The following is a 24,010-nucleotide window of genomic DNA, read 5'->3' on the forward strand; positions in this document are numbered from 1 at the left end:
CTTATATACTGTGTTTCATGTGTGCACGTTTCAGTAACTCACTTATATTGTTCCCTCTTACCTTATAGTTATATTTCATGATGGAAATGTAAAAGGAATGAGAGTTGGCTCGAGAGTTGTGCACAGGACTCTACAGATAAGAACACTCAAACAACACTCACAGTAAGCAAGAATTCAGATACATTTATCAGTCTTGTAATGACATGATTTAAAATTTTTAGGGTGAACTGTTAAAAGTGAAATTCAAATTGCACTTTATGCTACAGTTGTAAACATACCTGAAAGGCTGAAACGTGTCACCATCCTCGTCTCAGATTAATTACACCACTTTGGTCTGCCAGAAAAGGCAGCCAATTATGCATTCATTCAATCCCCCTCTTGCCTATTTTCCTAGCAAAATCTTGACACCAGTCACAGCACACGAGCAAAGACTGCAAATATATGCTTGTAAAACACAGAAATAAATGACTTGACAAGAGCTCATTAAATAACGGTCCGTTTATTTAGTTTTAAAATAGTTTCTTTTTGTTCTACAGACATAATTTCAAGGAAGTCAAGGACTTGCAGAAGCAACAAAATAAACACTTCTGTTAAGTTAAAATACTGACAGCAAAACGGAACAAAAACAGGAGAGCGAGGCTGAAATACCGGTAATGACGATAACATCGGAGCTGAGGATGAAAGATGCCACCAAACATGCTATGTGCAACCAGCATCACTGCCCTGGTTTCTACCACACTTATATCACTAAAGACACAAGTGATGCCTCGCTAGCATTTCATAATAGTCCCACAGAAAAACAGCAAAATGGTTTTTGCAAGCTGAAGTGTTGTGGTACAGACTTCTTACAGTGGTAGCTGTATATAACAGAAAAAACTGGCCAAGTAAAACCAAATATATATTCAACAATATATTCAATTTGTAACTATATTCGATCTTTTCACAGCAAATTCACTGACTTCCAAATGAAGAGATTCAGATTCACATAGTAAATTTCTAAGAATAAATTGGGAAATAAACTGAGAACATAAGCTCCATATAGACTTTGGTTTAGATCGTTCAAATTTTACCTTTCTGTGACCAGCAGAAGTTAAAATAAATCTATAATTATCAAGCGTCACTTAGAAAGTATATGTTATTAAATATGCACTTACAAGAAATGTGTTAAAATAGCCTGTAAAGTTGTTGATTACATTTTTTTTTTAGCCAGCGTGGCTGCAGTACTGCATGAGGACAAAAGAAGACAGCGGGAAAGAGAGCAAGCAGGCCCTGAGGATCAGGGTTGAAAAACAAAAAGAAAAACAGAAAACAGTTTATACAGTAATCATCTCATCTATAAATGCCCCATAACTCACACATTGGGCATAAACTCAACATCACTTTTACTCTTTTTCTATAGATATATATGTATAGATATATGTGTGTTTGTGAAATTCACATCTATTATTAAAATATTTATTGTTGCGATAGCAAAATCCGCTGCTTTGTAAGGTAAAAGAATAAGCTTTAAACCTTTCTAAAAGGAAATAGTGCACATTTCAAGGCATTCAGGCCATCTTGCTTTGCAGTATTCATTGGAAGATACAGTTCCTCAGTTATTATAAAGGGGTCCCCAGAGATTTAAAGGAGTTTGCATCCATTCAAGGTAAGCATGCAAACAATAAGTACAACCAGCCAGCACGGCGAGGACATACATTCACCGATAATTAAAGTTGCCCTTGAACACTCAGACACTGTAACAAAAGTGTGGCTTCCAATGCATCTTTGAAAACAAAAACAGCACTGTCGTAGTGTTTTGTAGCTTGGTCTTTTTTTTTTGTTGCTTATTTTCTTCCCAGGCTTCAAATCACAGGTGTGCAATTAATTTCCCCCAGGTGTCACATGACAAACTTGAATTCTTGTGGAGGGCCCAAAAAACAAGACACCCTCAACCAAAAATAAAGTTTTATTGTTCCTGTAATATAGTGGCAACAAACAAAAACTGAAATTTTAAATGAAGTGACTTCTTCAGAAATATTTATTGGCATTCTGGTGATGAGTAAACATTAGATGAGAAGATCGATAACCTGACTGTGTGAAGCTAGTGGCCAGTTAGCTTAGTAGAAAGAATAGAGACCAAGGAAACTGCAAGCATGCTCGTGTCCATCTACTTGACCTATTTATTTCTGACCATACTAAAGGTGGAGAAACCAACTCCCAAGTGTCTTAAACCTGCATTCTTTTTAACAGCCGGCAGCAGGTGACTCCTCTGGCTGCAAAAAGACTTCTGGTTGTGTGCGAGCCTATCGGAAAACAGCCGTCAACCTGCTTGCTCTGTAACCTCTCTGAACACTTCCTTGATGACTTCATGGGCTCCATCACTAGTTTCAGGTCATACAGAATGAAACATGAAGCTCATTTTGTAATTTATGGTTTACATAAGGAGTATAAAAGGAGGATAACTGTTAATGACTCGTCAGTCAAAGACCAATGTGTACACAGTGTCCGGGGTTTCACACTACAGCATGTAAAAAAAAAAATTCTTTTCTTTTTTAAACTAGTCATACTGATATACCATGTGTTAACTAGTAAATGCAAGGAAACTAGTATGTGGCTCTTGGAGAGAGTGTTACCCTGATTTCTGTCGAGCGAATATAAATGGACTGCGGTTTTAGTTTTTATTTTTTGTCACCCACCTAAAACACCCATCACACAAACATGCATCCAGCACTATCACACAAACAGTCAGATGCAGATTACACATTAATGGGAAGATTCTGGAGTTCAAAATTTTGACCCTTTTGACATGTGGCTAGATGGAGCTAGGAAATCAAAAAACCTGACTCTCCAATTATGCCTCACTCTCTGTGTGGCTCTGAAGATTAAAGGTCCTCTACTGATTGGAAGATCAGTGATCCAATCCCTGGCTCTTCTTCATGTCGAAGGATCCTTGGGCAAGATATTGAACCCAGAGTTCCCATTAATGCATGCATGTGCGAGTGCTTAGGCATGGACAGAAAAAAAGTGCTTGTATGAATGTGGGTGAAGGGAAAAGAGCAATAAATACAGTCCATTTACCACTCTACCTCAAGAACCCCATCCACCTAGCTCTAAACTGCTTTATTTTTTAAATAGATTTCCGTTACCAGTCTTCTCATCTAACTCTCTGAAAATAGTGAAAGTTTCCCTAAATATCCGATACTTCTTTTCAAATGAAGCAAAGCACTCACTGACAGGATCAGAGCATGGGTTGTACACCGTATAGTAAAACAATCTACAAAGGCAGACGGATCTAAATGCAAGTCCAGTGGCAAAAGACCTTTGAAAATGGGGGGAAAAAAAATAACGTTACCCTTGACAGATACAAAGTAAACTTTGTCATTTGTCACTAAGTGTACAAGCTGCCATTCTGTTCTGACCTAAGGTGGCTGCAGATTTACCCAAAAAAAAAAAAAAAAAAAAAGCCAAATCAATTCTGAAAACATTTCATTCAAATCTGTAGTGAAGCAGGTTCACAGCCATCTCATGATACTGACCTGCTCTAAAGCAGCAACTTGAAATGTTCACTATACGGCTTGCAAGCACATGACACACTGCCTATATCTGGTATTGAAGGGTAACTGAGGTATTAAATGAAGGGAAGATATTGCTATCATTACCAGATAAATCATTCTTGTACATTTCCACCTTCACTTCAGGTGCTGTGCCATTTAGATGCAGCTAAAATTCATAGCTGACAAGCAAAGGTCAGGGAATCACACCAGTTGAATGGCTTTGATACATGATTGTTCAACAGTAAAGTTAAAAACAAAAGAGTGCTTTGGAGCAGGAAGAGTCCACAAGCGGTTACATGCGAGGCCACAACTCTAGAAAGGATTCAGTTTAGCTTTAACGTGGAGGAGAGGCAAGATGGATGAGGAGAAGTTGGAGGAAGAGGTGTGTAGGGAAAAAAAAAAGTCTTCAGTGTATACGTTGTTTTTTTTTTGTTTTTTTTTAAAGTAGGTATTTGTGTCCGCCGTCCTCGTCCAGCGTGAGGTCCACCACTTCAGGAGGGGACACCCAGTTGGGCTGAGGGGAAACAGTAGTCCAGAGCTGTGATTGATTTGTGCTGTTTAACTGCTCCCCTGAGTTCTCTTTCCAGGAGGACAAACTCTTTATGACCCCCCCGCAAGGATGGGCGCATCTAGATTTGAAAAGGAAAGAAAAAAAAAAAAAGTAAAAAAAAAAAAAGAAGTAAAAAGTTGAATTCAGTGGAGGGGTGGGCAGTAACAGTAGAATTTTACAGTTAGTTTCCCCACTGAAAGTCTTTACCGTGCTTTTTCTTGCACTCCGACTATTTCCACCTCACTGTCAGAGGAAACAATGTTAATCTGGCCCTTGTGCTGAGAGCTCTCCTTGTGCGACAGCTCTGCCTCCATGTGGCCTGAAACAAATGTAGAGGAACACAGTCATGCTTTGTGAGGAGGGCCGAAGCAGTAGAGCGCTTCAGACCTCGCTGACACGTGAAGACAGCAGCTGCTTTGACACAGACACACAAAAAACACAAACCCCAACACAAAACAGAGATGAAGCTGACAGTGGTGTTTGTAAAACTGACTGGACAGCATGGAGTGACACATTAGATGGCTGCCTTTATATTCATGTTGTGTCGGCTGCAAAAAGGTCAAGACTTTTAGTAACATCAAATGCCAGCTGGCGGTGTGTGGGATAAAGAGTGCTTCAAAAGTGTCTTGCTGAGATTAATAAGACCGCTTCCTGCCACACGGCACATTTCAGCTTACTGATGACAACCCATGCCTTTAAAATGTCCTGCCTTCACTGAGAGGATTGGAATTTATTATACCGGGTTTGTAACTGACCTGAGGTAGAGCTCAGAGCTCTTATACACCCAGAGTGAGCTGCCATATCCTGGCCTCTGTGTGTTTTTAGCTCATGCTTTATCACCGTGGGCCGGACTGCCTCCACATTCATACTCTCGTGGTTAGAATCAGTGTCTGAAATATCATAGTGACCCACTACTGGAGGCCCGTCTGCAGAGAACAAAGAAAACACTTCATTATTCAAATCATGCCTGGGAATAGTGCGACTTCTGTTTGAATGAGAGACTGGACACTGCTTCCACAGACCCGCTAAGTCTTAGCATCTACAATAGACAAGAAAACCCCCATTGGTCCCCCATTTCCCCTGAAGTAAAGGTCTACATTAACTCTAAAATAAAACAATGCATTATACTTTTATAAATGATGGTTGTATTTGAAGCACATCAACAAACCTTTTGTTCTTTTCATTTATTGCTTTTTAAAATAACAGCCATTCACATAAAAACTACACTCGAATACAGTCGTTACAAAACACATTTCAAAATAATCTTACTCAGTGAATGAAATGTAGTGAGGATAGTCAAAAAAACTAAACAAAACAAAGCCAAACAACAGGAGTGTAACTAGAAGAGCGGGAGCACATAATTGTTCTACCCTGTAAAAAGGAGTCCCTGGGAAAGAGAGAGAGAGACACAGACAGACACACACTCTGCTATCCAGACATCTGTGGGTGTGTGAGAGGGGTTTTGTCTGGACAGCATGTACTGTGAGAGAACACTGCCTATGAATAGCTGATATAGGTAGATACTAGGGTTACCAAAGAAACCAAACACTTGCCAATATAAAGGCCATGTATTAGAGATAGAAAAGCACTAATGTAGACCAGGTTAGTGTCTTTGGTAAACAATGGACTGTCCTTGCTGTTGTTTTTAATGCACATTTTGATTTCATGCACAGGCTCTCGTTACTGTGCTGACAAAACTGTTGATTTAAAAGTCTAGTTTTAAGGAGTACAGGAGAGCTGACGCTGGATCTATTTAAATCCGTAATGGCAAAGGAACGCATTACAAAACAAGCAATCTTCACACAATATGAAACCGTTAGGTCAAGGGAAAACAATCAAAAGGAAAATAAAATATAGAGATAAAATGTCCCGTCAGTCACCATTTATCAGCATAAGGAAAAGCTATAGCTAGCACACGTGCTGCTGATGTAAACTAATTTGGCCTTGCACATTCTATATACTAATATACTCGCATGCAAACAGGTGGGGGGAACACGTCGCTTAGCTTTAGGCTCTGTAAAAATGACAGTCATAGGGCTACATATACACATATAGAGAACACTTTTTAACATCTTAACTTTAAATATGATCAGGCCAAAGATTCCTTCATCAGTCTCTGTGATGGTTGTTAGCAGTGTTTAGAAATAAGACCCAAATGGTCATCTACATCAGTGAAAACAGTGTGGGGGGAGGGGGGGGGGGGTTCAAGGAGGATTGTTTCCTCCCCCCTTTCAAAGACCACAGGATGTGAACCAGAAGGCCACTTGATCACATAGATCTCACTTTTTCTTTTCTTTTTTAAATTAGAAAAAAATCCGTAAACATTGCCATGCACCATACTGCAGCTGTATTACTGCTCTATATCTGCACGTTTGATGCCTGGGTTTTCAGTTTAAAGTCAAGATGCGAATACGCAGTGCCTGGTGGGGACACTGGATAAACTGGCAGACCAGTGCAAACAAAAATTGAAGTAGACAAATACCCATTACTATAATATGACTGAAGATTTGAGGCCAATGCAGCCAATAGCCACAACAAAAGAACCCATGCCTTATATGATGTTCAAAATCTACACCTAAGCTACTAAAATAACCACAAGGAGTTTTCTTTTCCAGATTCCTCAATCACTCGTTTCATGTTACTGCGCAAATGCAGCGCCAGCAGCAAATGTAACAGAAAGGCCTTTATTTAAAAATGTAAACACGTCTAATCCTTAATATAGATTTTTTAAAAAAAGCAAGAAATTGTGTGGGTTAGTATATGGTGTTTATATTTATAGGCATATCTATGTTTAAATGTTCTGTTAGTAAAGCTATGCCACCAAAATAAAGGTTGTCACAAGATTTTCCTGAACTGTTTACAAGCAAAGTGCAAACAGTTCAAGACAAACGGGGGGTATGCAGTGGTAAACCTGATTCTTAAGGAAACAGCACTATAATGCTTTACCCATCATTCCCAGCATGAGTTCAGAATGACAAGGCACATGCTATTACACAGCAGCACCCCACTTAACACCAATGATGGCTACCCATCATTATAGTTCATATGCTGAATGAAAGAAATAAAAAAGTTACTCTGTATGTGTCAAAGAGGGTATTCAGCTGGTGCTGAAAAAAACGAAAAAACGAAAGCAAAGCAATACAATAAGAGCCCTGACTCAGTCTATTGAGAAGCCATGTTTCCGTGTCACAGATGCTGCAGAAATCAAATAGGTGAGTTGAATTTTTCTCAGTGTCAAATCTCACAGTGATTCAGTGCCAGCACACATGCTGAGCCTCGGGGGCCCGTGCTACAAAGCAGGATTCCAAGCTCGTTTCAGGTTTTCAGGGTTCCCCTGCTTCCAAATTCAGTTCTTTCTGCAGGTACACTGCCACATTAGACCACACCAAAATACACGACCTCCTGAGTAGGTCATGTTCAACATAACAGATGAACGTATATAAAGCACCAACTACTGACCAATTGGTTGTCTTTTGTGAAGCACCTTTGGGCTGTACAGCACATGCACTGAGCGGGTTTTATTTCACTTATGCCTGTGAGCATTTGAGCCCATTTCTTCTTTCCATATGTCTTTTTATAGCAATATAATGCTAAATCAAGACTCTTTAACTGATTAAATTCCAGTGCTTTTGACCTTATAAAATTAGCAAGAATTTATAAAAATATTTTACCTGATGTCATTCGATTTAACATTACCCGGGTTGTAGCTGAAACAACAGAGCTAAAATTATCTAAATAAACAACCACAGGTAACACATGAATTTGAAGAAATACATCATTGTAATTCTAGTTATATTTTCTTGTTTGTCAGTGATGGAGCATCATCACTAATGGGCCTTTTAGTAAATTGCACATTCACACAAAATGCAATTTTATGCCAATTTTTCCTCCTGGCTTTTTGCCTGGATTACATTTTTAATTTTCTTCATATCAGGATTACTGTTTGTTCTGACTTTAAGTGGCTATAGTCCCATAGTCTTTGCAGTTGGTCATCTGGTGCCACCATCACGCATGTTATGCGAAAATGCTCATAGCTGGGTTTAATTAAAACAAACAAACAAACAAAAAAACAACAACAACCGATAACCAGACTCCATGTGACTGTTTTTGCTAGGCTTAATAAAGCCATATAAAGAAGACATGTTAAACCTGCTTCATAGCACGGGCCCCTGGTCTGCACAGAGTCAAGTTCAAATGACCAGTTCAGGCCCAGCTGCTGCTGCTGGTGGTGTTTCTGTTTAGTGCCCTCACATCCTTGAACGGGTATACCCCATTGCTTTCTGCCTTAACTATCTCTACACTTGCCGAGATCAAAGTAAGAAACTGCGAGGGGTGAAGCAGAAGTGAAATCTAAACATTCAAGAGACCAGGGTCTGGAACACCTAGATTTCCATTCTGAGTGACAACTTCAGGGTGGATGTTGTTGTTGTTGTTTATAGGGGTGTGGGTGAGACTGTTGTTCTCTCGTGCCAACATGTAGGCAGCCATAGTCTCTGCAGACTCTGAAGATGGCAAAAATGAGCTTGGGGGGGAAGGCCGTGCCCCCTGTGAGGGCTGCTGCTGCCCTTCTGGGCCGTCACTCGAGCGCTTGGAAGAATCGTTGTCCGAGTCGAGGTGTGCAAGCTTTTCCATCCAGACGCGGAAGCGCTCCTCAGTCTGACGCTGCATCACAGCAAAGCGCGTCATGGCCTCCTCCAGAACGCTGCCGATGCCGTTCCTGTCCCACGAGCCGCTGTCCAGTAACCCATGAATCTGGGATCCCACTCTGGATCTCTCCGAAGCACGTCTGAAGCCAGCTTTAAAGACATTGAGGCCAAGCCATAAGAAAATACAGTAGCACTTTCATGCTTCGGAGGTGGACTTTTGCATTACAGAGAAAATGACAGTTTGTTTCAGGTAACGTGCAGATCGACTCTTTTCATGCTGATGGACTACATCATGCAGTTGTAGCACTCAAATCTGTGTGCGGGATGTAAAAATGGCTGAAAACATTTCATGTCCCTGGAGGAAGATAATTGGTGGTCTGGGGGTGACTGATCGAGTGATTTGGAAAAGGTGTAAGATTTTAAAGTAAATGCAACCACCCAAAGCAAAATAACTTCAAATCTGAGACGCAAAAGCAACAGACATAACTAAGAGATAGACTTTATATAAGCCAAAGTACCTTTACTAATGCTCCTACATATAAACAAAAACAATTTATTACGGATCATATATGAAACACAAGAAACTAAAATTTGATTTGAATGTAAAAATGATAATAAAATGCATCAAGCTATATACTAAAGAACACAATCATGATCAAAAGATCATCCAACAGTAAACCGAGTGCTTCTCTTCCGTTGGCAGACCTTTAAACACCAGCCTGATAGGAGCTACTTCTGGAGAATTCAACTCACCCAAGAGATTTCTACAACACGTAAGCAAACTCACGGGGTCTAACGTGCATGCAGGCGTTACAATCAGCGTTTGCCAATGAGTGTTCATTCCAGGTAGACACCTCTGGCCCACAGTTTCGCAAAAAGCCATTCTCAATTAGATTTGTATATATTTGTATGCATTTACACTTTCAACTGGATGACAAGAACTCACGGGCTCATCTAAGGTGTTGCAAAATCATTTAAAGTATAGGAAAGCACCCAACTACATTTCTAACATGATTCACTGTAGGAGGAGTGAAGTGTGTGATGGGTCAGGACAAAAAGAATACTGAAACATTAAGGAATATTTAGTAAGGACAGAAATGCAGGAAATGCAATGCTAAATGCCCAGCAGTTTTCATGTGAATGAAATACTTGGTAAACTCCCTCTAACAAAACAGACTAATTACTTATGAGGTTAGGCAATCTAGTGAAACAGAACATTAGATATTGGATTTTATGTCCTTACTCATGTATAAGCCAGTATTTCTACAGCTTACTGACACCAGCAGCGGCAGCAGAGACTTGAAACTCAGTGAGATCATAGTATGTCTATTTAGAGCAAAGGCTGTGTATATTAATGGCTGACTTGTTGAACTGCAGAACTCACAGTAATGGTTACATTAACTCAACTCTTTTTTACCACTCTAAGCTGGACAATGTTGATTAGACTCCCATAGCAAATCATCAGTAAGAAAGAGTTTCATGACAATGTTTAAGTCTCTTTCAGACATGGGATATGTCAGATTGCTTGCTTTACCATTCTGTTCCAGTCTTGGTTGTCACTCGGATCAGATCGACTCGCCAGGACTCGACTCGGATCGACTGGTTTTCCATTACAATTTCGTAACTCCTAATGTGTGTGTGAACGACGCGATTAATATGTGATATGAACGCTACAACAAAGGTAGACGCCGAGGCAAAAAATATACCTGCTACTTGGCCTGTGGCTTTTCACCAGACTCGGGGACCACGGTTTTTGGTAGCCATTGTGATGCTACTGACCAGCTAATCAGTTGCATGCAGTCTGACGGCATCACATTTTAGTACCTGCTTGGATCACTGGAACCCCGGCTGAGCAAGTACGAAAAAGTACCGGGTACCAGGCAGGTACTATGACCTAACAGAAAACTCTGAAAACTGTGGCGAAACGTGCCGAGTCGATCCAAGTAGGTACTAATCGAAAAGGGACTTTATATTGTTAATCATATTATTAATGTTGCTTAGTTGTTTAAAGCTTCACTGATATAACAGTGATGGGGAGAGCCATGGTATGTGCGTCTTATTTGCAGGATTTCTCCAGCCAATCAACAAAAAAAAAAAAAAAAAAAAAAAAAGGCTTCCAAAGAGGTTTTGACCTACCACCAAAGAACCAAAGAAGAATAATCAGGTGATGAATCTATATTGAGACCATTTTTTTTAAATGATCTTTAATTTACTTTAAGCTTTAAATATAATTTTATATACACTGTTGGTTTATAAAGTGCCAAACAAAGTGACAAGGATACTTTCAACTCTGAAGAAGTGTAATCTCCTTTTTTGAAGACTTGGTTTCCTCCTTCATCATCACAAGGACCAGGTTCTGTATGTGTGAGTGTTTGCTGTAGCAGCTCCCAAATACAGCATATAGACTGTGAGAGAGAGCGAGTGAGCTTTTTTCTGGGTTGGAAAAAGTGAAAATTCTTCATGATGGATGTCTTACCAAGACAAATGCTAAGAGAGATGTGCAAAGTTGCAATTTCATTAATGCAACTGCATATATTTTAGACTTGTGTCATACTGACAGTGATATGCAAATGCGGGTTTGAACCTACAGCAGCTTCAGCCTATAAGAGTGACGCTCTGTTGAGACTTCTAGATAAAACTGAACAGAATGATTGTCCAGCCAATGCATTCTAAGATGATGACTGTCTGACTAAAAACGGTACATGTCTGAAAGGGGTAATGCTGTATTATGACTAGGTGCTGGTCCTCTAAACATATACTGTATACATCTAAAGACAACTTGAATGAATATAGACATGGATGGGAAAATAACTAAGGAAAAAAATGACAAAACAAACAAAGCAGCCCTGTTATTGATTTGATGTTAGGAAGGATTTGTACAGTCTTTGTATCAGTTTAATGATTTGGTTGACAATTTTTTTTTTTAACTCATGCAGGCAGACTCTTATGTCTAACTGATCAGTAGTCAATACTTTCTTATGTTGTAAACCAGTACTAGTCTGCAATGTGAGTCAGAGATTTATATGAAATACTAAGTGGCTGCTAGTGGACAGTGATGGTAGTAGTACTGAGCTCTTAAGCATGCGTTGTAAACATCGGTTATTACCTGGAATATCTGTCTTGATTGTCTTGCTACCCCCTGAGGTGTCATCATCCTCATCCTCGGAGGAGCTGGTGCTGGAGTCACAAGTGAGCTCGCTGTCACTTGTACTGCTGTCCTGCAGCAGGTTGTACTTCTTCCGTGCTGCTGCCTCTCGTTTTTGCCTCAGCAGGCGCATGCGCTCCTTGTGTTTCTGACTGCGGTGACCTTTCACTTTTGAAAACTTGCCATTGGTTTGTTTTTCCTGGCCTCCTGCGGCTGCTATCATGGTGGGCTGGCAGCGGTTCTTCTTTGCAGCCATCGTATTTGGAGGCACCTCACTCTCTGAACGTGACCGTCGAGACTTCCTCCCCCCTGCAACTGTGGCAGATGCTTGCATTCCTCCTGCCTGCCCAGGATCACCTGTAGCTTCCATGCTGCCTTCTTCCTCTTCTCCTATGGGAGGAGCAGCACCTTCTTCCCCTGAGGAGAGTGTATCAGAGTCAGCCAGGTGGCCACTGGATGAAGGCGAGAGCATGCAGGGGTTCGAGGAGTCACTCTCGTAGATATGACGAGACACGGGTTTGTCACTTCCTGTTGAGGCATGCTGAGACTCTGGTGAGTCTCTGCGAAGCTCCTTCATCAAGCATGGCATGGACAGGAGACTCTGCTCACCCTCTGTATTCAAGGGGCTGTCAGCCTCCTTTTCCCTTGGGGGCGAACTGGTACTGGTAGTGGTTTCTGTTTTCAGATGCTCATCCTGCTCTGCTTGAACAGAAGCTGTGGCTGATTGAGCTTCATCAAGGCACTCTGAGGGGCACTCAGCATCTACAAATTCTTCTGCCTTTTCTGAGTCAGCCATCTTCATGCTAGTTGAGCCCAGCGGCCAAAGGTCCAATAAGCATGGACCAATGTCCCTGGACAGGACCTCACCTGCTGGAGGAAACGAAGCATCACAAACTTTAGTTAAACAATCTAAATAAAAATGTATACAAGATTTTTTTTAACAACACAAACTTGAAAGACAATAACAATTGTTTTTAAACCTTAATTCTTTTAAAGAAAAGAATTACTTTTACAAAAGAATCACATGAAAAAAAACACCACAAATTAAAATAAATATCTTGCATGACATATAAATCTTTACTACAATATTTATTTGGAAATATTTAGGAGACTGAATAATTAACAATTATTACTATAACTGTAAAGTTCTTAATTCAAAGCTATACCCTATACTAAAATAAATAAAAGTGGAATATTATAGTTTAATACTTCTTCCTTTCTAATCCAATTACTGCTTTAAGTATAAAACACAGACACATTAAATGTCGGACAATATTTGGCCAGAATATGTTTTTAACGGTATTGCTAGTACGTGCTAAGCATCTGATTCAGTTTTAGGTTTCACAGACAGCGAAAACGGCCCTTTTAAACAAAGGTTTAAACCCATTATAGTACCCGTGTAAATTACAGGATGTTTATTTGTTCCCGGATAAATTACTTCAGTTAGTTGTGTCAAGGGCTAGCTGGAACTAGCACACCCTTTTAGCTGCACAGTGAAGCTACCCTCGGTCATAACCTTAAGATTCCCAAACTTGGTGACAGGCGGACGTGGAAAAAATATTCACGTTGCAAGATAGCGGCCTCTCATTAGCCTAAAAATGGAAGCGCTACGAATCCAGCCAGAGCTGTAGCAAGCAGGATAATGTCAGCAGCTATCAGTCAAAAGCGATAACCAACTTAGCCTTTAAAATAGCACTCGGCTAGTTACAACTTACCGCAGAGTTACTTATATTCTTCTTTTCCAAGTGTCACACTCGACATCTTCAGTAACGTGCAACCTCTCTGATATGTGATATGTAAACTGTGCACCGCTGAATGCACTTGACTTATTTACAACTTGGAAGAATTTGGATGTGTTTTGACGCAGAAGACTCGCAGCTCCGCGAGCCCTGTTTAGCAGTTAGCTGTATGTTTTTTTTTAAAATGTCTCCATCGCTCACAAAGCTACGTGCGCCACTTCCGGTATGCGCTACTTAGACGAGCGCCCCCTAGTGTTCGGAAATCAGTACTTCTTCTTCTATCGGCTTCTTTCCCCAAAGGGGGTCGCCACAGCGGATCATCTACCTCTTACACCGAGCACCATCCTCTGCCACCCCCACCGCCCACCCCTCGCTCTCTTTCTCTCTCTCTCTCTCTCTCTTTCCATATATCCGCATTATTCCTTAGGTTAATGATCTGTGGAGGAGCCACAGGGGCCATCTTTTAAAAAACATAAAAATTAAACTGAAGTACAGTCAGTATCCACATGATTTTATTTTACTGTGATCTATGCAGCTACCGACACACTTTTTAAAGGGAACCCGAAAAAATACAACAAAATAAAATAAAAAAAAAAAAACTACAAAAACTCTGGAGAGTGATTTATTTTGAAGTACTTCCGGGTCGCGGTGACCTCTCTACAGTTCGCTGCCGTGTCCGCCATCCTTCTCTCTCCTCTCCAGGAGCAGGACAGACCTAGTAGGACACCAACATGCTGTCGGTTCGCGTCGCAGCGGCTCTCGCCCGCAACCTGCCCCGCAGGGCTGGATTGGTAAGCACCTCTACTTATATATGTGACGTTTTTGTTCACTTCTTTAAGGAAAAACAAGAATTTATTCGCACAAAACCATGGCGGCTGTTGTGCGCGCGCATGTCTTTGCATCGGAGGGCACTGGGCCCTTCACAGTGCCAGTCACTGTTGCTAACATGTTTGTAGTTGACAGACAGCAAAACCCAACTCGAGGGGTCGATAAATGAAAAAAAAAGTAAACGCTGGTCCACGTGTTGCACTGCTAGGCGAGTGTCAGTGGAAATGACAAAGCTGTAACTTGGTGTTGAAGGTCAGGTTTGGCCCCTTCTGTATGACAGCTTTAGTCAAAATGTAATTATCAAGCAAGCTTTGCACAGCTCTTTCAGTACATAAAGCAACATTATGGTAGACATTTCACTGTTCTGGATGGATATTATAGACTCAATCTGTACCAGTCATCGGTTGAGATTGTCCTATGACTCTATGACCTGAAACCTTTTATATACAGTTTGTAATACCTAGAACCAGCCCAACCTTTTATAAAATTTTAATATAGCTGCTGTGATTAAATTACACTGTAATGCATGGTGCAGTAGTTCATGTGTATTCTGTATGTAGCTTTTTTTTTTTTTTAATTTCTGCCTGTCACCTCTGTGACTCAGGGGGCTATAGGTGATTTAAATCCAGTGGCAGTGACACCTAAAACAAGTCCAGTCTGTAATCTTTACTTTGTTCACTTATTTTTTTTGCTGTGTTTTCTGTATTTTCACAGTAATTGATGTTGAGTTGACGGTTGGTAGAAAGGTTCCCTAGCAGCTGGGGATTTTATTAAGTTTATCATCTACTTTTTTATAGACAAAACATTAGACATTTCAAAATTAACAGCACAACAAATCTCAAAAATTATCATACAATCTAATAAATAATGAAAGACGGGGTTTCATTATTATTTTTTATAATGTTCATTTGGGATGATTTATTCCATGATTGACATCATGACCTCTTTAATTTTAGTTTGCCTAATAAGCTGGCAGTTTATATTTGGTTAGACTGTTTTTAAATTATTAATGATTGAAAACTGCTGTATTTCCAGCCTGAATAAAACTACTTCTTTCGCTCTTTCTTGATGTGATAAAGATATCAAAGAATGTTGCTGCGGCTTGTGTAGGAGCCAAGAATCTACACACCTCTAGCCCATGGCTGCAGAAAAAAACAGGTCAGTGTTTTAGGAAGTCTGCTTCAGCCTAGAGTCTAAGAAATGAAATTATTTTGGAACATTTCTCCCCAGCAATGTTTGAGGAAGAACCACTATGTAAAGACCTCACAATATATATATCTTAATTAGTTTCATAGAACTTTATTAACCCTGAAATGTAAACACTTATCATACATTACAGGCACTGCTGAGGTCTCATCAATTCTGGAGGAGAAGATCATGGGAGCTGATACCAGTGCTGATTTGGAGGAGACTGGTCGCGTACTGTCTATTGGTGATGGTATTGCCAGAGTGTACGGTCTTAGGAACGTACAGGCTGAGGAGATGGTGGAGTTCTCCTCTGGTCTTAAGGTGACTATCTAAGTCTTACATAATGACCTTGTTTAAATACCACGAGTGAATAAAAATATTTAAACAGTTTCTAGATCATTTTAAGTCAAAGGTGTTTGGAGAATGATAGATTTTTACTTTAGCAGTAAAGAATATCTATAAGCCACTGGGTAAGCATACTGCCTCAAGTTTAAATCCCAGGTTAATGTGTTGTTCCTTGAAATAATAACCTCTGAAAATAAGTGGATCTGTTGGCAGAAAATTGAGTTAAAGATGTGGTTTTGATTAGTCTTTACCCACATACTGTGTCCTTTAAAATTGATTATTAAACACAGTGGTTGTTCAAGTACTTTGCATGGTAAATTCATGCAAACAAAGGTAATAATGGTTATTTGTTCTCCTACCCAGGGTATGTCTTTGAACTTGGAGCCTGACAACGTTGGTGTCGTGGTGTTTGGTAATGACAAACTGATCAAAGAGGGCGACATCGTCAAAAGAACGGGCGCTATCGTTGATGTGCCTGTAGGCGAGGAGCTCCTGGGTCGCGTTGTGGATGCTCTTGGAAATGCTATCGATGGAAAGGTACCTGTCAGAAAACTGAGAGAGTCTTGTTTTCCAGATTCTAAATTAATTGCGTCATTGCTTATTCTAGCCGAACAGCACTTGAAACTTCAAATATAATAGTTTATGATCACATGGTTAAATGTAGAGTGTTAGGTATGTTTGATAAATGATTGAAACTGCTGTTTAATAATCTATTAGTAAACTGAGGAGTTGGTTCATTAACTTTCAACTAAATTTCAATATGTGTAAAGAGATTTTTGTTCACCCTATTTTGCTAGCCTTTGGCTTTGTGGAGTTGATTGATGGTACACTTGATGGTTTTATACATCATTTTCTCCACAGGGCCCCCTGGGCTCCAAGGTTCGCAGGCGTGTGGGACTGAAAGCTCCTGGTATCATCCCCCGTATCTCTGTGAGGGAGCCCATGCAGACTGGCATCAAAGCTGTGGACAGTTTGGTCCCCATAGGTCGTGGACAGCGTGAGCTCATCATTGGAGACAGACAGACTGGGTAAGAGGCTCAAAGTGAATAGCTGAATACGACAGAGTATTTGATGTGATTTCCAGTGCCTTTTAAGTGCTTCTACAGTAGTGGAAGTGATGCTTCCAAAGAAGGGGTCACAGATACCCTATTATTATAATAAGTTGTTGTGTTTTTTTAGCACTTAACCATTATTTTTTTCACAGACAAGTTTTTTTTGTTACTTCATGAATGACATTTTAAACTCATTAGTTCATATTAGGCTAAGTTCTACCAGCTTTGTTTCATGTTTTGCAGATATGTCTCATGAAGCATCTGATTGTTTTTGTCAGATGGGAAACCAAATGTGCAAAATAATTCCATATATCTACATGAGCTTACATCACTGTGAACAAGGTGTCATTTTTGTATGCTGGAAGCTAGGATTTCTATTGTGTTTATGAATAATGGATTAGAAAGTGAAGAAATACACTCTTTATAATATAATAGACTTTTTTTTAGACTGTTAGACCTTCTAAAACTGTTCTAAGCACAAAAATGTGAACTGGTGGTTTGTGTATCCACATTTGTCTTGTAGAAAAACTGCCATTGCCATTGACACAATCATCAACCAGAAGCGCTTCAACGATGGGACTGATGAGAAGAAGAAGCTCTATTGCATTTACGTTGCTATTGGCCAGAAGAGGTCCACAGTGGCTCAGCTGGTGAAGAGGCTCACTGATGCCGATGCCATGAAGTACACCATAGTGGTGTCAGCTACAGCTTCTGATGCTGCTCCACTGCAGTACTTGGCTCCCTACTCTGGCTGCTCCATGGGAGAGTACTTCAGAGACAATGGAAAGCACGCCCTGATCATCTATGACGATCTCTCCAAGCAGGTGAGTTTATTTGGTCTCATGCTACAGAGCGCTTTTTAACACAAGCGTAAAAAACTGTGTTTAAAATCTGTCTCTGGTTATTGCTTTCCTGCAGGCTGTCGCTTACCGTCAGATGTCCCTGCTGCTCCGTCGTCCCCCCGGGCGTGAGGCTTACCCAGGAGACGTTTTCTACCTGCATTCCCGTCTGCTGGAGAGAGCTGCCAAGATGAACGACAACTTCGGCGGTGGCTCCCTCACAGCCCTTCCTGTTATTGAAACACAGGCTGGGGATGTGTCAGCCTACATTCCAACTAATGTCATCTCCATCACAGATGGACAGGTCAGTGTGCGAGTAAGTTGCCTTCCCTCATTTTAATTTGGATCCTCAGCCACCATTAAATGTTTTATCCCGCAGATCTTCTTGGAGACTGAGCTGTTTTACAAGGGTATTCGTCCAGCTATCAATGTCGGTCTTTCCGTGTCACGTGTCGGATCTGCTGCCCAGACCAGGGCCATGAAACAGGTTGGTCTTTCAGCCTAGTTCTAGTCTCTCAACTGGTTTTTGTGCTGGGAGTCTTTCACATTAACTTCATTTTTCCTGTCCATCATCAGGTGGCTGGTACCATGAAGCTGGAGCTGGCCCAGTACCGTGAGGTGGCTGCCTTTGCTCAGTTTGGTTCTGATCTGGATGCTGCCACTCAGCAGCTGCTGAACCGTGGCGTCCGTCTGACTGAGCTGCTTAAGCAGGGACAGTACTGTGAGTATTGCTGTTTGTATAGAAAATGATGCATCCATTAAAAAAAAAAAAGTTGTCTTACTTACTGTGCCCATGAACTTCCATCTTTCAGCTCCAATGGCTATTGAAGAACAGGTAGCAGTCATTTATGCTGGTGTGAGGGGACACTTGGACAAAATGGAGCCAAGCAAGATCACCAAGTTTGAGAAGGCATTCCTGCAGCACATACTGAGCCAGCACCAGGACCTGCTGGCAAATATTAAGTGAGTTTAACATTTCTAAAGCAGTAACAGATTCTTTATTTTTAATGCATTGGTTACAATACATCTCAATCTTTTCTTCATTGCAGGGCTGATGGCAAAATCTCTGAGGCATCCGATGCCAAGCTCAAACAAATTGTGTTGAATTTCCTCTCCAGCTTTGAGTAAAGTGGTGCTTTTTGGTCTGGTTGTTTTCATGTTTGCATAGTTCAGTGTCAGTTATACTTTCTATGAACTTTAAAAAAAAAACCTCAAAGGGCACTTGATCTTTAAATGTACAGATTTCTCTGAACAGAGAATAAAGTATTCCACCTAACTCTGACTCAGTTTCCTTTTTTGTTTTTACAGTACTGTTGTTATGTGGAGCTTTTGTATTTTCCCAGTTGCCTATTCTTTAATCATTTACATGTAAGCATTGAGCTAAAGCATTTAAAACTGTAACAGAAAAAGAACTGCTGCAGTTGTATATCCCTCAAATTTCAAAAGACCAGCAATGCAAATAGTTCTCATTTGTATTCACATGATTATGCACTCAAACTTTGTTTCAGCGCCAAGAAATGCATAATTCAGCTTTTTATCAGGCTAGGCTCATTATTTGAGCTCAGTTCTTTAAAGTTTCCAAACACTGTTTAAGACAAACTTCCTAGAAACTGGAAGTAAATGGTTGATGAGGATGATCGTCTTGTCGTTGTAACCATATCCCAGCCTAGATCAGTTGTATTAGAGGATAAACATCTAGAGCTCATGAGCGAGCTTGTAAAGTTTTCTAAAGGTTCATCACATGTGCTGTAGTTGAAGCTTCTTTTAACATCAAGGCTTGAAGACCTTAAACAGAAAGGAACTGCTTAAATTTTCTGTGACTGACCAAGATGCATTAATACATACATACATACATACAGCCTGTATTCTGAAAACTGCAAGTATACTTGAACCACATTGCAGCACTATTTATGAATACCGTTAAAGCCAGTGTCCTTTTATTCTGTGTTATTAATCTACTGCAAAGACTCGGCTGCCTTTTTATTTAGACATTTTTAAAAATAAGCACAATCCCATCACAAACCATATCACCAGGGGCGCCCTCTGCTGGTCAGAGACAACTGGAACATGCCGAAACAAAAAGTATGTAAACATGAAGGTTTTTTTATTATAAAGATTAACAATTTCATCAATAGGTACTTTATTATATTTTACATAGTCTACAGATCAAAGTGAATCAAAGAATTTCAAATCAACTGTGAAACTGATTGTTATGAAAATGTTTGTGATACTTAGAACCAGCCCACTGGGCCAGTACATATGAAACTGTGAGATGAATTAACTAACATCAGTGAAGCGTGTTATCAGTGCACTGATAACATTTGATAGTAACTGAAGTCAAAGTGAAGAAGAACATAGTCTGAACAGGTTCTGTGGAAGGGTGAGTTTTACAACAACAAAAACTATGTCAGTTTGTATAAAGTAATAGTGTTAATGAGACAAAGAAATTCTAAAAAAACAACAACAAAACATTTAATGGAATAAATACATGATACACATTAATAAACATTAAAAGTACAAATTTACACCCAGTACTGTTTCATGTGGATTGCGGGTCTGTGATGTTTATGTTTGGGTATATTATTCTGTTTGACATAGCAGGGGTCATAATAATCCCACTCCAGAGCTGAAGCCAGCACTCCGTTGGACAGGCCGTCACTGTCTGCAGACAGAATCCGCAGGGAGACCCCTGAAAGGAATTGCATTTCCACTTTAGATGTTTATTGGATCAAAGGTTGTACTTTGCTACACAGTCTGTTTTCAGTGATTGCAAACTGGAGGATTCATATCACACAAACTTTGGATTTTTATGTGCATGAATTACACTCCCATATCTTTTCTTCGTCTGCGGTCAAATTCTATGCCGACATTCTTCATAGTAAAAGATCAACAAGAAGAAATCTTTCTAATCTTTCCAAGAATTTAGTGTAGATATTACTGACCGTGATCACTAGTTTACAGATTTCTGCAATTATTAAAGCAATTATTCACACTTAGACACTTCATTAGGTATATCTAACTAGTTCTGGATAGGACTGCCTTAATTCCTCACGGCATAGATTCAACAGAGTGCTGGAAAGATTCCTCAGAGATTTTGATCATTATTGGTATAATAGTGTCATACGGTTGCTGCAGATTTCATGCCTAAGGTGCTACTGATTTGGATTTAGTGCATGTAGATTTCAGGTGATTACAGTGAACTCATCGCCATGCTCACAAAACCAGTTTCAGATGATTTGAGCTTTGTGATATGGTACGTATCCTGCTGGAAATAGTCAGTAGAAGATGGGCACACTTTGTTCATAAAGGGATGGACATGGTCAGCAACAACACTTAGACAGTCTGTGGCATTTAAAAGTTTGCCAGTATCCCTCACACCATTGTTCCACCAGCCTGCAGTGCTAATACAAATCATGGTTTATGAAGCACATTCTTACGCTACCATCTGAATGTCACAGCAGAAATCGACCAGGCAACATTTTTCTGCTCTTCCTTTGTCTGATTTTGGAGAATCTCTGAGAACTGTGGCCTCAGTTTTCCTTAGTTGCCACTCCTAAAGAGTGGCACGCAGTGTGGTCTTCTGCTGCTGTAGGCCATCTGCTTAAACGTTTGATATGTTATGCATTAGAGATGCTCTTCTGCATTTCTTATTTGTATCAAGCGGTTATTGGACTTACTGCACTCTACCCATTCTCCTCTGACCTCCAGCATTAATAAGCCAGTTTCACTCAGAGAGCTGCCCCTGACTGGATGTTTTCTCTTTTTCAGATCATCCTCTGCAAAATCCTCAAGATGTTTGTGTGGGGAAAAAAAAAAAAAATAGAAAAATAACAGAAGATCAACAACTTCTAAAACATCCTGGCACTAACAACCACACAATGTTCAAAGCCAATTAAATCACCTTTCTTCCCCAATCAAATGCTCAGTTTGAACTTCAGCAGGCTGTCTTTGCCATGTCTGCCAAGAGTTGCTGCTATGTAATTGGCTAGTCTTTGTATTCCTGAGCAGCTGAACAGATGTACCTGACATATTTGCCAGTGAGTGTACGCATAAAAATCATGGGTCGGTTTCCAGATCATTTCTGGGCTACAATCAAAATTTAATATGCCAACATTTTCTTATTTGTCTAGAAACTGGTGGATTTAATTTAAGAGTACTTTCAGTCAGGAATAAAATGTGTTTTCAAAATAAATGCAAGCCCCATTTCATGTATGGATCAACATCAGTTTTTGAAGACATTTGTATACAGTGAAGTTGTTGTAGTGGTGATCACTGTGAGGGGAAATACCTGCACTTGCTCCAAAATCACTATCCAGTCCAGGACCCGCTGCAGACGCGTTCAGACAGGACGCCTCTGAATGCAGGTTGGTGTACTCGCACTCCATGTCTATCTTGTCAACCCTGCACCCTGCAACACCTGGTTCCAAACCTGGCAGCATCTCATAAGTACTGCTCCTCCGAATCAGACCCACAAATTCGGTCTCCTGCAGAGAACAAAGGGATACAAAAAGCTGCTCATAAGAACACGATCTACTGCAGCCACACACACACAAACCTCTTTCAAGGATTAACATCTTCCAGTGATAAACTGCATCACATCATACTTCATTCAAGATAAAATTAGACTTATTTCTTCTATGTGCTGAAATATTGGCAAATATATTTTGCAACATCTAAAATAACCCCAAAAGATCTTAAACGTGCAGGCAAACAATATAGCAGATGGATTACCACCAAACCAGTGCTGCCCAGGGCTTTGGACTCCAGACAACCTTCAGAGATTCCTTGTGTAACAACTTTCTTTGGTATATTTTTATTTTACAGATAGTTTATTTGGTAACATCAGAGCATGCAACACAAAAGCAGTTACTAATGGGAGGGTTTTGCTGCTTCTAGTGAGGCCTTGAACTTCTCTTTGCATTTGTACTTAATTCAGCTACCACACACAGGAAACCTGTGCACACAATGAGCGGTAACAAAGGGGTTAACGGGGCCCTAAATTGGGTTAATTAAGCCAGTTGCGCAGTTTGAAGTATTTGCGACTCAACGTTTAATACTTTGTCAAAAAAAAAAAAATTGGGAAAAAACAAACAAACAATTACTCACCATAGGAGTGTTTGGAGGAACAAGGTTCACTCTGGTTTCAGTCCCTGAATCGTGCGGTAAAACTTGTGCACTCCTGCGCCAGCCTGTTTTGCTGAGGCTGTAGGTCCGTGAGCTGGAGGCCATGTTTAGTCTCGGGGTGAAACAAGCTTCTGGAGAGGTTGCCCGGATGCTGCTCGGCGCTCTCTGAGACCCTGAACCTGTAGCGCCATCTGGCCTCAGAAGCCGGATCCTGTGATCCAGACCGATCCTTTCCCTGGAAGAAGCTCTGGAAGAAGTAACGGGATGAGGGGGCACGGGCTCTGATAGCGATAAATACGCTCTCCGCCCGTCTTGGCGCAAAGGAAAGGCCACATCGGACAGTCTGACTCTCTGAGGAGACCGCAAAAGCATCTCCTCCGTGCGTTCTGGCCGCAGACTGATTTTCTTCTTTGACAGGATCAGTAACTTGTAACCCAGCAAGAGGCAGTTCAGCAGAAGCAGGGCGACCACGCAGGGAACGAGCAGGAGAACGACTAAGGTCAAACTCGTCACAGGGTTCCCTTCAGTCAGACTGGATGCTGTGGTTTCACTTACTTGCGACATTTCATTCCTAAACACATGGAGGCTGAATTTGGGAAAACCTCAGATCTCAGCTCACATTACAGGTCGTCTCTCTTTACACAGGTGGCTCGATCTCTTAAATCAATGTGGACTGTCTTTTTTTTGTTTGCCAGTATTTTCTATCTGATGCCATCCTGCATCTCAAATGTATGCAGCCTCCAAATATGAGTGTTGTCCTTAATCATTCTCGTCTCCATCACTGTAGGCATGCGCTCTCACTGCTATCAGAGCACTGGCTTTATTTGACAGGACTGTGCAGCGCTCAGTTGGCCGCCACATAAATTACAGGCCAACAGGTGTGCCTTATTGTGTGCAGGATGATGTTAGGACTGGCCGCTAGATGGCAGATGATGACTGCTATATCGCTGAGCAACTTCAAATCTGGTCTGAAGTGTGATTTAGTGGACTGCAAATGTCTGAGAGTTCACTTATGTAAGTT

The 24,010-nt window shown here is 40.6% G+C and overlaps 3 protein-coding genes across 6 annotated transcripts; 1 reads left to right on the plus strand and 2 right to left on the minus strand.

Annotated features, from left to right (window-relative positions):
* Positions 1–483: 483 nt before the first annotated feature.
* On the minus strand, positions 484–13,817 carry ark2n (arkadia (rnf111) N-terminal like PKA signaling regulator 2n). Of its 4 annotated transcripts, none has more exons than XM_085169257.1 (5): positions 13,590–13,815; positions 11,836–12,741; positions 4,839–5,009; positions 4,291–4,402; positions 484–4,162 (listed from the first exon to the last, which is right to left on the minus strand). In XM_085169257.1, the coding sequence occupies exons 2-5, from the start codon at positions 12,674–12,676 to the stop codon at positions 3,973–3,975; spliced, it is 1,314 nt and encodes a 437-aa protein (XP_085025383.1). In that variant the 5' UTR covers positions 12,677–12,741; positions 13,590–13,815; the 3' UTR covers positions 484–3,972. The 4 variants fall into 4 exon arrangements, with proteins under 4 accessions (XP_085025383.1, XP_085025382.1, XP_085025385.1 ...); XM_085169256.1 differs by having other exon boundaries at positions 11,836–12,744; XM_085169259.1 differs by lacking the exon at positions 4,839–5,009 and having other exon boundaries at positions 11,836–12,744; positions 13,590–13,812.
* A 436-nt stretch (positions 13,818–14,253) lies between these two features.
* Positions 14,254–19,141, plus strand: atp5f1a (ATP synthase F1 subunit alpha). The gene is made up of 11 exons (XM_085169251.1): positions 14,254–14,404; positions 15,521–15,599; positions 15,781–15,950; positions 16,338–16,511; positions 16,836–17,002; positions 17,550–17,850; positions 17,945–18,169; positions 18,245–18,352; positions 18,442–18,586; positions 18,678–18,828; positions 18,915–19,141. The coding sequence occupies exons 1-11, from the start codon at positions 14,345–14,347 to the stop codon at positions 18,991–18,993; spliced, it is 1,659 nt and encodes a 552-aa protein (XP_085025377.1). The 5' UTR covers positions 14,254–14,344; the 3' UTR covers positions 18,994–19,141.
* A 627-nt stretch (positions 19,142–19,768) lies between these two features.
* Positions 19,769–23,958, minus strand: hwa (huluwa). Its single transcript, XM_085169261.1, has 3 exons — positions 22,972–23,958; positions 22,154–22,349; positions 19,769–20,554 (listed from the first exon to the last, which is right to left on the minus strand). The coding sequence occupies exons 1-3, from the start codon at positions 23,551–23,553 to the stop codon at positions 20,388–20,390; spliced, it is 945 nt and encodes a 314-aa protein (XP_085025387.1). The 5' UTR covers positions 23,554–23,958; the 3' UTR covers positions 19,769–20,387.
* Between the last annotated feature and the right edge of the window lie 52 nt (positions 23,959–24,010).

Source organism: Neolamprologus multifasciatus, chromosome 7 (assembly GCF_963576455.1).
Source record: "Neolamprologus multifasciatus chromosome 7, fNeoMul1.2, whole genome shotgun sequence".
In the NCBI taxonomy this organism is placed as follows: domain Eukaryota; kingdom Metazoa; phylum Chordata; class Actinopteri; order Cichliformes; family Cichlidae; genus Neolamprologus; species Neolamprologus multifasciatus.